This window comes from Stegostoma tigrinum, chromosome 19, assembly GCF_030684315.1.
Source record: "Stegostoma tigrinum isolate sSteTig4 chromosome 19, sSteTig4.hap1, whole genome shotgun sequence".
NCBI classification, from domain to species: Eukaryota; Metazoa; Chordata; class Chondrichthyes; order Orectolobiformes; family Stegostomatidae; genus Stegostoma; species Stegostoma tigrinum.
The window spans coordinates 26086333-26100688 of record NC_081372.1 but is presented as its reverse complement, the minus strand read 5'-3'; the positions used below and the strand labels follow the sequence as shown (position 1 = coordinate 26100688).

The window sequence follows — 14356 nt, the reverse complement described above, 5'->3', positions numbered from 1 at the left end:
CTGTGTGAGGCTGCAGTGCTAACCACTGAGCCACCGTGCCGCGCCAAAAGCTTAAGACCCAGAACAGCCACACAGACACCCGTCATTTGTGGCAAGGCTTACATGTCATAATGGGCTACAAAGCAAAGTCGAACAGAATTGCAAGCAACAGCACATCCCTACCCAACGATCTCAGTACATTCCATGCTCACTTTGAACTGAAGGTCGATGAAAAAGTGCCACCTATCCCAAATGCCTCGGATACACCTGTACCCATAGTCACTGCAGCAGATGTTAGATCGGCTTTCTTGAGAGTCAATCCACAGAAAGCGACTGACCCGCATGGAATCCCTGCCTGTGCAATCAGATCCTGTACAGACCAGCTGGCGAGAGTTTTCGGAGGCATCTTTAACCTCTTACTTCAAAAAGACCATCACCATCGTGAAGCCAAAGAAAAATCACATAGCACGCCTCAATGACTACCACCTGGTTGTTCCGGCGTCCATAATTATTATTAAGCTCTTTGAAAGGTTAGTCATGGCTCACATCAACGCCAGCCTGTTAAACTGCCTTGATCCTTCACACTTCACCTACTGGTTCAACACATTCAGAGCAGATGCCATCTCCCTGGCCCTACACTCATCCCTGGAACATCAGGATAGCAAGGATACCTATGTCAGGCTCCTAAGTATTGACTACAGTTCCACCTTCCACACCGTAATTCCAAACTCATCTGTAAACTTTGAAACCTAGGTCTCGGCTCCCTGTAACTTGATCCTCAATTTCCCAGGCCATCAGCTGCAAACAGTAAGAACAGGCAGCAGCACCACCTCCACCATAATGCTCAACACTGGTACTCCGCAAGACTGTATACTCCCCCCGCTATACTCCTTATACACTCAAAAATATTGGCCAAATTCCACCCCAACTCCATTTACTAGTTTGCTGATGACAGCACTGCTGTAAGTCAGATCTCAAACAACGGCAAGGCAGGATATAGGAAACAGATTGAATACTTAGCGACATGGTGTCAAGACAATCTCTCCAACAACATCAGTAAAACGAAGGAGATAGTCATTGACTTCAGGAAGTGAAGTGGAGGGCATACTCTTATTATATCAATGGCGCTGAGGTGGAGATGGTCAAGAGCAGTATGTTCCTAGATGTGATGATCACCAACAATCTGCCCTAATCCATCCACACAGTCACAATGGTCAAGAAAGTACAACAACTCCCCTACTTCCTCATGAGGCTAAGGAAATTCCTCAAGTCCACGAGGACTCTTACCAATTTTTACGGATGCACCACTGAAAGCATCCTGTCTGGATTTATTTGGATAAAATCCAAATAAATATAACATAAATCACCATAAAATGAAGCTTGATCAGTAGAAAGCCAAGAATTAACATCCATTAGCTTTGTTTCTGCAAACCAACAAAACTTATCAAACTGATGACAAAACTATTACCTCATGCTATTTTCCTCCTGCACTTGAACAGAGAGTATGCAGCTAGTGACATTTATAACAGATGCATTAAAGACATTAAAATAAGCAATTTTGAAAAACAAGTACTAAAAAGAGTCACAGAGCACAGAAAATGTCAATATATGACATAAAAACTGATGCAATACAGATTTATACATGTTCTAGAGACAGGGGTTTGAATCTCACCAGGGCAGATGGTGAAATTTAAATTCAATAATAAACATCTGAAGTTAAAAGTCAAAGGGTGACCGTGAAACCACTGTCAATCATTCGAACACATCACGTTCATGCATGTCCTTTAGCAAGGGAAACCTGAGGTCCTTATCTGGTCTGGCCTATATGTGGCTCCAGACCAACATTAATGAAGCTGACATTTAACTGTCCTCTGGGTAATTAGGGATGGGCAATAAATGATGGCTTAGACCGTGATGCCTACATCCCAGGAATGAATGATAATAAGATAATCCTTGCCTAATAGATGTAGTGCATTCAAGACTTTGTTTACATAGTATCAGCTCATTCACCACCCTGCACTCTGCCAATGCTAAATGAGCCATCAGTTGGTACCAAATATCAGCAAATAGCCCAACATCAATAATTGCTAACACGATATAAAGTTGACCTACATAGCTTTGTCCTTCCTTATCTTTATAATCACACAACCACCTACAATTCTGCACACCCCCAACTCTGGTCTCTAGTGTATCCCAGTACTTTTACCTTTGTTATTGTCAACTGTGACTTGGGACCTTGCTGTGACCATCAGTGTCGTATTACACGAGTGACATCTGTGCAAATTATAAATGTTTCCTTAGCCAAGGCCTGGTTCAAGGATGTCTACAAGTAACGATATGAAGATCCGAAACAGTAACTGACACAAATAAAGCAGGTAGTGGGGATAAAAGGATCTTTCTCAGGATGGCAGCTGGTGAAAAGTGGTCCTCTGCAAGGGTGAGTGTTGGGACCACAATGTTTCACTTCATACATTAATGATCCAGATGAAGGAACTGTGGGCATCCTGGCTAAGTTTGCAGACAATACAAAGATAGCTGGAGGGACAGGTAGAATTGAGGAGGTGGAAGGCTGCAGAAGGATTTGGTCAGGTTAGGAGAGTAAGAAGTAGCAGATGGAGTACAATGTGGGAAAGTGACAGGTCGTACGCTTTGGTAAGTACAGACTATTTTCTAAATAGGGAGAAAATTCAGAAGTCTGAAGTGCAAAAATACTTGGGAGTTCTAGTCCAGGATTCTCTCAAGGTAAGCTTGCAGGTTGAGTCAGTAGTCAGGGTGGCAAATGCAATGTTGGCATTTATTTTGAGAGGAATTGTATATAAAAATAGGGATGTAATAGTGACGCTTTATAAAGATCTGGCCTGGCCACATGTGGAGTATTGTGTGCAGTTTTGGGTCCCATATTTCAGGAAGGATGTACTGGCCCTGGAGCAAGTTCAGAGGAGGTTCACGAGAATGGTCCCAGAAATGAAAAGCTGAACATACAAGGAACGTTTGAGGTCTCTACAACTATACTCATTGGAGTTTGGAAGGAGGAGGGGGTATTCAATTGAAGTTTACAGAATACTGAATGGCCTGGACAGAGTGGATGTCAGGAAGATGTTTTCATTTGTAGGACAGGCTAGGACCCAAGGGCACAGCCTTAAAGTAAAGGGAAAACCTATTAGACCTGAGATAAGGAGAAACTTCTTCAACCAGAGAGTGGTGACTCTATGGAATTCACTGCCACAGAAAGCTGTGAAGGCCAGGGCACTGAGTTCATTTAAGACTGAGACAGATAGGTTCTTGATTATCAAGAGGATCAAGGATTATGGGGAGAAAGCAGGAGAATGGGGTTGAGGAACTTACCAGCCATGATTGAATGGTAGAGCAGACTCGACGGGCCGAATGACCTAATTTCTACTCCTGTGTCTTTCGGTATTATGGTCTAACTAGGAGTCACTAGTTGGTGAAAGATGGAAATAACAACATCTCATGTGGGCTGACGTGCCCTATTATGATATCCATTGGTTACATCAGTGTGGCAGCATACATAAATGCTAAAAATTACAATGTCAAACAGCAGCTTTTTGAGGTTCACTTGAGGCAGAATCTGTCTCTGAAGGACTGTGGTTCAAAGCAATCAGTAATGGTCCACAAATGAAATGGATTGTTTAGTACTTGTCCGTCTTCTTTCATGGCTGGAAGTATATGTCAACAACTTTTGATTAAGCAATCCAGCAAATGGTAGGGTATCTCAGTCAGAGAAAACAAACTTCATCCTGACATCAGTGGTGGGCAAGCTAATGGGGGGAATCCTGAGGGTCAGGGTTTACATGTATTTGGAAAGGCAAGGACTGATTATGGATAGTCAACAAGGCTTTGTGCACAGAAAATTGTGTCCCAGTAACTTGACTGAGTTTTTTGAAGCAGTAAGGAAGAGGATTGATGAGGGCAGAATGGTGGATGTGACCTATATGGACATCAGTAACACGTTTGACAAGATCCCTCTTGGTAAACTAGTTAGCAAGGTTAGATCACAGGGAATATATACAGGACTAATCATTTGGATACAGAACTAGCTCAAAGGTAGAGGGCAGAGGGTGGGTGGTAGAGGGTTGCTTTTCAAACTGGAGGCCTGTAACCAGCAGTGTGCCACAAGGATCATGCTAGGTCCACTGCTTTCTGTCATTTATATAAATGGTTTGGATGTGAACATAGGAGGTATGGTTAGTAAGTTTGCAGATGACATTAGAATTGGAGGTGTAGTGGACAGCGAAGGAGGTTACCTCAGAGTACAATGGGATCATGATCAGATGGCCAGTGGGCCCAGGAGTGACTAATGGTGTTTAATTTAGATAAATGTGAGGTACTGCATTTTGGAATGGCAAATCAGGTAAGGATTTATACACTTAATGGTAAGGTCCTAGGGAGTGCTGCTGAACAAACAGACCTTAGAATGCAGGTTCATAGTTCCCTGAAAGTTGAGTCACAGGGAGACAGTATAGTAAAGAAAGTGTTTGATATGTTTGCCTTTATTCATCAGTGCATTGAGTGTAAGAGGTGGTAGGTCATGTTGCAGCAGTACAGGACATTGGTTTGGCTACTTTTGGAGTGTTGCCTGTAATTCCGGTCTCCCTCCGGAAGGAAGTAATGATACTAGAAGGTGTTCAGACAAGATTTACAAGGATGTTGCCAGGGTTAGAGGGCTTAAGTTATAGGGACAGGCTGAATAGGCTGGAGCAATTTTCCCTGGGGCATTGGAGGCTGAGGGGTGACCTTATAGGGGTTTACAAAATCGTGAGGGGCATGGGGAGCGTAAATAGACAAGGTCTTTTCCTTGGGGTGTGGGAGTTCAAAGCTAGAGGACGTAAGTTTCAAGTGAGAGGAGAAAGATATAAACGGGACCGAAGGGGCAACTCTACCATGCAGAGGGTGGTGTGTATATGGATGAGCTGCAAGAGGAAATGGTGGCAGCTGGTATGATTACAACATTTAAAAGGGGTCTGGATGGGCATATTGATTCGGAAATGTTAAGAGGGATATGGGCCAAATGCTGACAAATGGGACTAGATTTATATAGGGTATCTAATTGGCATGGATATGCTTCTGTGCTGTGGATCTCTATGACTTTATAATAATGTTTTTCACCAATTATGTTTATTTAACAGGTTTACGCACGTTATGGACAGATAGGTGTGAATTCCACTGAATTTGATATTCTGCATAAATTTGAACAAACTATTTAGCATTCAGTGATGTCATAACACAAACGCTGAGGAGTCCAAAAAGTACAAATAGCTGCAATGATCTGACAGAGCACATAAAACCAAATGTTAACCTGTCAGTTCTTTTTATTAATACTGTTTGACCCGTTGTGTTTATCAACATTTCTTATTTTTGCTTCAAATAACTCTGTATAATTAGAGTCAATAACTCTTAAAACATTAAAATATAAATTATTTTAAAAGAAATAACATGTAGAACAGGGTGAGTTATGTGACACACAACTTCAAGGTTGATGTGACATTTATAAGCTGCTCAAGGCTTGCTTTGGTGGTTTATCGCAATTTCCTGAATATCTTAATTGTGTAGCTGACTAGTAACTCACTCCTACCAATCCATTATCAAATAAGTTTTGAAAACCTTTGTGTACTAAAAAAAAACTTGTATCCTAGCTGTCATTAAATTGTCAGAGTTCAATAATTCAAAGTATGTGACTACTTTTTAACGGTAAAATAGCAGCATGAACGGTTGACTGGATCGCTGATTACAGAAAACTGCAGTAAATGTCTCTCAGGAAAGAGATTTTATAATCCACAGACTAACTATCTATTTTAAATCTCCTGTAAGTTTTGCTAGTGATATGTCCATAAAATTTACTATAATTTTCCACGAAACAATTTTATTTTTATGCATTTAGTGAGCAAAATTTTACTGATTTTAAACTGTCTCCAGTCTTCAAATAATTCATAAATTAGATAAGATTGATTTTGTGCTACTTCCGTGCCTTGGTTCTGTGTCTTATTTCATCTGTAAGTACTTTGGCCAAATAGTTTTAGCCTGTACACAGAAAGCTATTTTGTTTGTTTCTACTAATGGCAATAAAGAAAGATGCACATGAATGTAGAATAGGAGGAGGCCATTCAGCATATTCTATCTACAGAGGTCTATTCTATTATTTATTTATATCAAAGCTGACCTGTACTTCAATCCAAACTCTGGCTTATAAGGCTTTTCAAACTCGTAAGGAAAAGCTTGAGTTTAAGTTGCAGGTTACAACTTAAACTCTGAGAAGAGTCTATTTATTTTTAAGGTTGTGTTCACTATTTTAGAGTGCCTAATCTCTGATCACTCTTTATAGAAGTGATCCTCCTGTGAATCTCATCAGAGATAAGAGGAAAATGTTCTCACCCAGATGGTGGTGGGAATCTGGAGCTCACTGTCTGTATGGTAGTAGAGACAGAAAGCCTCATAACATTAAGAATATTCAGACGTGCCCTTGTGATGCCAAGGCTTACAAGACTAGGAACGAAGTGCTGAAAACGGTGTTAGAATAGTTAGGCTCTTGCTCTTGACCAGTGTGGACTCAATAGGTCAAAGGATTTCTGACCATGCTGTAGATCTTTATGACTCTTCACATAAATAATCCTTATTTTTCACTTTTACTGCTGTTGTCAAACAATTTACAAGCCACAGTTTTTGACACTCCAGAATCTAGCTCTATTAGTTAAATAGCTATGACATTTCACTTGCTACATGTTATCCTTAAAGGATCAAAGAATCATAGAGCATTTACAGCACAGAGAGAGGCCACTTGGCTGACCTTGTCTGAAAGTCGACTACATTGCTGTTCATCTTGAGGTATACGTGGCCAGATGTAAATCTTCACTGCATCCTCTCCAGTGCAACTACCTCCTTTATACAAGGTGACCAGAACCGCATACAAAACTCAAGTTATGGCCAGACTAATCATTTATACAGTTCATGAATAACACTCCTGCTCTTTTAATCTATACCTTGATTAATACAAGATATGAATGCCATGTGTTTTCTTACTGATGTGTGTCCTGCCTTAATAAACTTCGACTCTCCCAATTTTACAGTTCTGAGAGTTAAGCAGAGTTTAGATTAGATTCCCTTCAGTGTGGAAACAGGCCCTTCAGCCCAACAAGTCCACGCCTCCCCTTGAAGCATCCCACCCAGACCCATCCCCCTATAACCCACACACCCCTGAACACTATGAGCAATTTAGAATGGCCAATCCACCTAGCCTGCACATCTTTGGACTGTGGGAGGAAACCGGAGCACCCGGAGGAAACCCACGCAGACACAGGGGGAATGTGCAAACTCCACACAGACAGTCGCCCAAGGCGGAAATCGAACCCGGGTCCCTGGCGCTGTGAGGCTGCAGTGCTAACCACTGAGCCACCGTGCCACCCCAACCACTGAGCCAAACTCTCCACGTATCAGTTCTGATAAACACAGCCTCTCAGAATTTAACAGGTTAAAATTTTTGTTCTCCCAATATGGTACTGAGTTTTTGATAATCCTTTTTAATTCAGGTTTCTTTGTACCTGGTTGGCAAATACCTGTTTTTGACTCTACAATATATATCCTTTTCAGCCATATATTTTCATACATTTCAAATAAGAAGTAGATATACCAAACTCTGAATCCGAAAGTAAAATCACATTCTCCCTGAAAACAGGTTTGCAGGTCTTTTATCTTTAATGCATTTAGTGAGTTAATCAGAGGATTGTGGTGCAGCATTACACCTCTAATTCTGGGTCAGAAGGTCCAGGTTGAAATCCCACCTTCCCACCTACCCTGAAGGTGGGTCATAACATATCCAAGCAGGTTCACTGAAATAACTACACCAATTGCTGTTTTCCACATTGTATTATAACTCAATGGCCAATTTTCTTCTGCCCTGGGCTGGCAAAAGGGGTGGAAAGAGGAGCAAATAACTGGCAGATTAGCCCTTGACTGACATTGTATACTTGACCACATAAGGACCAGATAACCACTTAAGGGTCTCAGCTTACCACCTCCTCAATTAGCTTTTTTCTCAGCAGTCAAGAAAAGTAGGGGGTTTTCCAACTCAGTAACCAAGATGATTAGCCTGCTGGATTGAGAGGGTGTCCTTCATCTGCCCCAATTTGAAGGAAGCTGGATGCTCAGAGGTGGGCAATGAGATGATCTCTGAAAGCCACCCTCCTGCCCCTTTAACTTCAACCCCCTGACAGCCCTCTCCCTTTGACTACTATCACATAAGAGAAAGAAATCGACCTACCTTCTTGCCATTGGATCCCATGAAAATAGGCCTCAACCAAAAGTCTTTAGGACCCAGAGGCTGCTGGCCTCTGACTGACCAGCAGCTTCTGGCAATCTGAGATTCCATTATCGAGGTCTGTAAAGGATGAGAAGCTTGCTGGTCAGATTTTAACAATATGATCGGTGTCAATATTGCAAATTTTCTCAGAGGCAGAAGTGGCGAGTGTTTGATATCAACATACCTGGCCTTACACAACCTGAAAAAGGGAAGCCCGTGGCCTCTATTTACTTTTAGGTGCCAAGCATTTTTGAGTAACATATATATTGGACCAAATTCTTCCATTTGAATTGAGATGGGATCAAAGTGGTCTTTCCATCACGTCAGGTCTGTTTAATTGGATGTCCAACAACATGGACATGGAAGACCCAACACTCAGAAAATCCTGCTTTGAGCAGGCTGTTGAGAGGTGGGTTCATGATCTAAAATTGAACGTACTTCCTGATTCTCACTCCAAGGGAAAACCCAACCCTGAAAGCCTTTTTTTGGTATAAGGATTGGATGCAACATTCATCGAGTTGGCCTGTTTTATATAATTTTCCCTACTGCCATTTTTAGTTTTGCTTGTTTATTGCCAGTGACCCTGCGTGACTTGTCTCTAGTGATCCTTATTGCTGTTTCCTTTGAATTTATATTATATACTTTTAAATGATCCATTTGTCATTGAACTATCTTAGCTGCTCTATATTTGAAAATGTTTATGCTACCTTTTTGTTAAAAAAGATTTCCATACTTATTAGTCTCTCTTTTTAGTTTCTTCTTCGTTTCATCTTTTCTCCAACAATCTCCTTGCTGTTCCTTGCAATGTTGAACCAAGGGTTTTGGAGCGATGGAGTGTTCTTGTGATGCTCATTGTTCCCAATTGGGTCTACAGCCTCTTTAACCTGCTCTAAGAAGTTAAGAGTTCTTGGCATCTCTTTGCCTTAATGTATTAGGATTAGTAGTTTCAGATCACTGCGAGCTCACTTGAGGTCACAGCCACTCTGGTGACCGAAAGTTGAGTTTAACTTATTCTGGTAAGGCATTATTTAATGCATTTGCATTAATTTCTGTCCATTTCTTTTTTACTGTGGTCAACAGCCCATTTAATTAACTCTTTATGTACTGTACTGCCAAAAGATAGTTAACCCATTAAACAATTGGTTTTCAGGGAGTCCAGCTGACATTACACAGGAAATGATTTGTAAACAATAGCAGTGGTATTTATTAATTTGATAATTAATTTCATTATTCTGGCATTTGTATATTATCTATTTACATTATTTTCATTTTTGGTTAGTGACAGGAATTTTTTAAAATCGCTAGACTGCTTGTTAAATAGGTGAGAGAGGTTATAACACCATTTTTAAAACAAGTGGATGAAAAAGGATTTATGATTACTATATTACTCATTGATTTTAATGACATTCAGTGCAACAGAAATAGTCAACAAGAATGTTTCTACATTGTTAGCTGATTTCTTGTGATGCTACATACATGATTCACTTGTGGTCACCTGAATCACTGTGGTCTTCAGCTGGGTAGGATTAGAATGAGGGATAACTAATTTGTATGTTTTTATTTTTGTATTGCTTTCTATGTAATTTCCAATCTTCAATTTATCACAGTAATTACACTCTCCAACCAGTGGTGTCACTGCAGTACCTACACTGGAAGAAGGCTGTATTGCCATGCGAATGGTTTGCATCGGCTGTACCTTTATTTATGTGGCCATCACCATTTATTATATGAAAATAAACTGACAGGAAATGCAGAGTTAGATTTTTGATATGAAGGTGGATGTTCTTTCTCAGGAACTATTACCTTGAAATTCATGTAATATGATTCTGATAAAGTAAACCATTCCTTTTAAAAGATTTGACAGGACAGGCAACAGAACAGCTGCTTCCCTGGCAGCTGGCAATGGGTTCAAGTTCCATGGCTGCTTTGACTCCAGTCTGTCACTTTTGGGATTTACTCGCTTTACTTAATGAAACATCCGGCTGTGACAGAAGAGAGAATAACAGATAATTCAGCTCACCACATGATATTTTTGTCTCTTGTTACACCAGTATAGAATGCCCCTAAACAGTGTTTCTGCAAAATTGCACTTGCAACACCTTGAGCACTGAGCTGAGAAAGACTGTACGGAAATAACAATCCTTACAAGAAAAAGCAAACTGTGAAATAGATGCCAGTATTTATTTTTTACTATAAAAACTATGTTTAAATGTGAAATTTGATTATCCTTATCATCTGAGTCCATGTTGTTCCAAAGTTTCACTTTGACTGGAGGAAACAGATTTATACTTGTGTATAATTAACACACAACACAGGCAAAACAATTAATAATCATTGTCTCTACATCTTTCTAGCTAATCAGCATTACTCTGGTTTGAATTGCACTTTTTACTAGCCTATATAATACTGCATAATCTGAATTCCAGGGTAACATGGTACGACTATCAACTGCCATCTTCATTAAAAAATTAAAATTGCAAAATAGCTTTGATTCCACATGCACTATGAAATCTTTGCCATCTGTCAATATCCGGGGCTTTTAAAATGATAAACATTTGAAAATATTATTAAATAAAGTACCAAGAGTACAAATTTGTTGTGGCCTGTTTTGAGGCACATATGAAGCAATGTGTTTCCAGTAATTACAAAAGCCCAAGTCTTATGGACCACTGATGGTATTCTGGACAGCTATGGAGCTAAGAGGATCGCTCATGTTCTTCATCAATTACTACACAGTTTAAAAAGCAAGTTTAAATGTCACCATTATTGGTGGAGGATATTGCTGAGGCTGCAGTACTTCTATGGAAGCCATACAAGTCTTCTCAATTTCTTGCAGTTGGAAGGGGTGCAGGTAAAATGAATGCAAGGGCCTTTGTTTGTGTGACATAAAAATCTCAGTTGGATACAATGATGCCTTGGTCACCTGTACCAAAGTATTGGCCACTTTGCACAGGATGTCATGTCATTACATGTCATAATCCCAGATCATATGCCTCAATCATCTACGGACATTCTGAGCTGTTAAATCCAACATGTGTTTCAACAAAAGGGGATTGACATAGCTACAAGTTGACTGCAGAGTACATTCAGTAGCTGTTTGTAATGTCATACTTGAAGGTACTGATGAAGCATCAGAGAAATGCACAATATGAGCTGAACTGTAATAAAGAATAGGCCCTTCAGCCCACCAAGACTGCACTGTACATGATATCTTTCTAAACTAAAAAATCTTCTGCCTCCAAACAGTCTGTATCCCTCCATTTCCTGCCTCTTCATACACCTGTCAAGATACCTCTTAAATCTTGCTATTGTGTCTGCTTCCACCACTTCCTCTGACAGTATACTCCAGGCATTTCCCACTGTCTGTAAAAAAAACTTGCTTCTCACATCCCTCTTAAAATTATTTCCTTTTACCTTAGACCTATGTCTCCTAACAATTGACATTTCTACCCTGGGAAAAAAGGACTCTGACTATCCATTCGATCCATGTCCCTCATAATTTGTAAACTTCTGTCCTTATCCTTCAATGCTCAAGTGAAAACCAACTAAGTTTGTGCAATCTTTCTTCATCACTAATACCCTGGTAAACCTTTTCTGTACCTTCTCCAATGTCTCCACATCCTTCTGGTAATGTGGCTACCAGACTGTACACAATAGTCCAAATGTGGCCTGACTCAAGTTCTACATGGGTGCAACATAACTTGCCAATTTTTATACTCTATGCCCCAAATGATGAAGGCAAACATGCCTTATGTCTTCTTGACCACCTTATTCACTTGTGTGCCACTTTCAAGGAACTGTGGACCTGTCTACCTAGATCCCCCTGTCTGTTTAGACTACGAAGGGGTTCTGCCATTTACTGTATACTTTCCTCTTGCATTAGATCTCTCAAAGTGCGTCACCTTGATTTGTCCAGATTAAGCTGCATCTGCCATTTCTTCTCCACAAAGTCTCCAGCCTAATCCTGTTGAATCCTTTGACAATCTGCCTCACTATCCACAGCTCCCTAATGTTTGTATCATCCACAACTTACTAATCAGGCCAGCTACATTCTCCTCTAAAACATTTATACATATTACAAACAATGGTCTTCCTAGCATTGATCCCTGTGGAATACCACTGGTCACACATCTCCAGTCTAAAGAAACCCCTTCCACAGCTACACTCTGTCTTCCATGACTAAGGCAGTTCTGTACCCATATTACCAGCTCACTGCGGATCCCACGTGACTTTACCTTCTGAATCAGCATGACATGAGGAACTTTGCCAAAGGCTTACTAAAATCCATACGGTCAACATCTACCATCCTGCTTTCATCAATCATCTTTGACACTTCTTCAAAAACCCGAGCAAGTTTGCAAGACATTATCTCTCCACACAAATAAGTGCATTCTTTTCAAAATGTAAGTAAATCCTAGCCCCTACACTGAAGTAAGATACGTCAGCCTGTAATTTCCTGGATTATCCCTGTTGTTCCTGTGTTTAAGAAAGGCAATGTTGTCTATTCTCCGATCTTCCAGGACCTTTCCTGTGACTAAAGATGATATAAAATTTTGTACAAGTGCCCAGCAATTTCCTCACCTGCCTCCCTCAGTATTGTGGGATAGATCTCATCAGGTCCTGGGCTACCTTAATGCTTTTCAAACCACCCAAAACCACCTCCATATTTTATATTGAAATGACCTAAAATATCAACATACCCCTCCTGAGACTCACTATCCAGCATATCCTTCTCTGTTGTTTATCTCCTGTGAGTATTTCACACTGTGAAGATAATGGGACAAAAGACTGCAGGGTAGGTGACAGACATGTTTATGTTTTTTCCCTTGAGAACACACAGGGACGGAGTTCAAAGTGAGTCTGTCTGTGCTAGTGGGCTGAGGTCCTCAGGTGTGCTCATGGACTGTGGCACTCACGTGATAACAAGCTGTACAGCTGGATGAACAAAGCCAGCCAAGCAGCATCAGATGAGCAGGAAGGCTGATGTTTTTGCCTATACCCTTCTTCAGAAATTTCTGAGGAAGGGTCTAGGCCCGAAGCATTTTCTTTCCTGCTTCTCTGATGCTGCTTGGCTGGCTTTGTTCATCCAGCTCTACACTTTGTTATCGCAAATTTTCCAGCATCTGCAGTTCCTACTATCTCTGGTACTCATGCGTACTTGTCTGGGGTTGAGTGCGAGTGTGCAATGAAAATCATCTGAAGGAGCTAGTGATCCCTGTATTGCAAGTAAAAGAATCTATCGCTCTGAGTGCTGGAAGCTAATTAGCAAGTCAGTTGCAGGGCCAAGAGCCTCGAGTCAATTATCAATGCTCCTCTCCCTATTCACGATCAGCTTCCCAATTATCATCATTTTACTACCTACTCATTGCAAGTAACCCAGAGATTTTCTTGTGGGCTCACTTCTAACCTGTGCCGACATTTGTTTCATATTTCTTCTCGCGTTCAGTAACTATTAGATTTGTTCTGTTCATTAACTCAATAAAATCTGGTTAAATTGGATCCTTTTTAAGCCTGAATTCGGAAAAGGTCATCTACAAGGGAAATATTATATTTTAAATTAACCTTGTTGCAAATAACTGAGAGGCTGGGACTCTCATGCGGTGCAGTGGTAATGTCCCTGCTCCTGGACTGAGATTATCAAAAGTATTGAAATTATATTGAGACGCCTCATACTGATATGTGGTACATGGAGAAAATGTTCAGGTCCTGCCTTCTCCAGGTGGTGTGTAATAACCTCTCTGAACAAGTTGATTAGAAAAAACATGTTAATTGCAGAGCTAGGTGAATAAAGCGAGGGAACCAGTTCATCCTTCCTCAAATGGGAGCTTAACGATTTGAGATATCCACTCTGGATTTAGAACAAATTGGGGAACCTTGCCCGAGGACTGGTCACAACTGAGATATAATCACTTTATAGGCCTTTGAAAATGGGGACAACAAGAATCTATTTATATGCCACAGTTTTTTGAAATGTCAGCTTTGTAAATCTGCCAGATTCTGTAACATGAGGATTTTATAGACCCATGTTAAAAGGAAGTGCAAAGTAAATGAACATTGCACCTTCCC

The 14356-nt window shown here is 40.6% G+C and overlaps 1 protein-coding gene across 4 annotated transcripts in view; it reads right to left on the bottom strand.

Moving 5' to 3' along the window:
* Nucleotides 1-14356, bottom strand: part of nol4lb (nucleolar protein 4-like b) — a 349022-nt gene that overhangs the window by 71524 nt on the left and 263142 nt on the right. For 3 of the 4 annotated variants that reach the window (XM_048549775.2, XM_048549776.2, XM_048549777.2), the window contains one exon: nucleotides 8252-8368. The exons of the other annotated variant lie outside the window; for it this stretch is intronic. In XM_048549775.2, the coding sequence (XP_048405732.1) occupies nucleotides 8252-8368 (117 nt within the window). The remainder of the gene's footprint in view (nucleotides 1-8251; nucleotides 8369-14356) is intronic. 4 annotated transcript variants of the gene reach the window in all.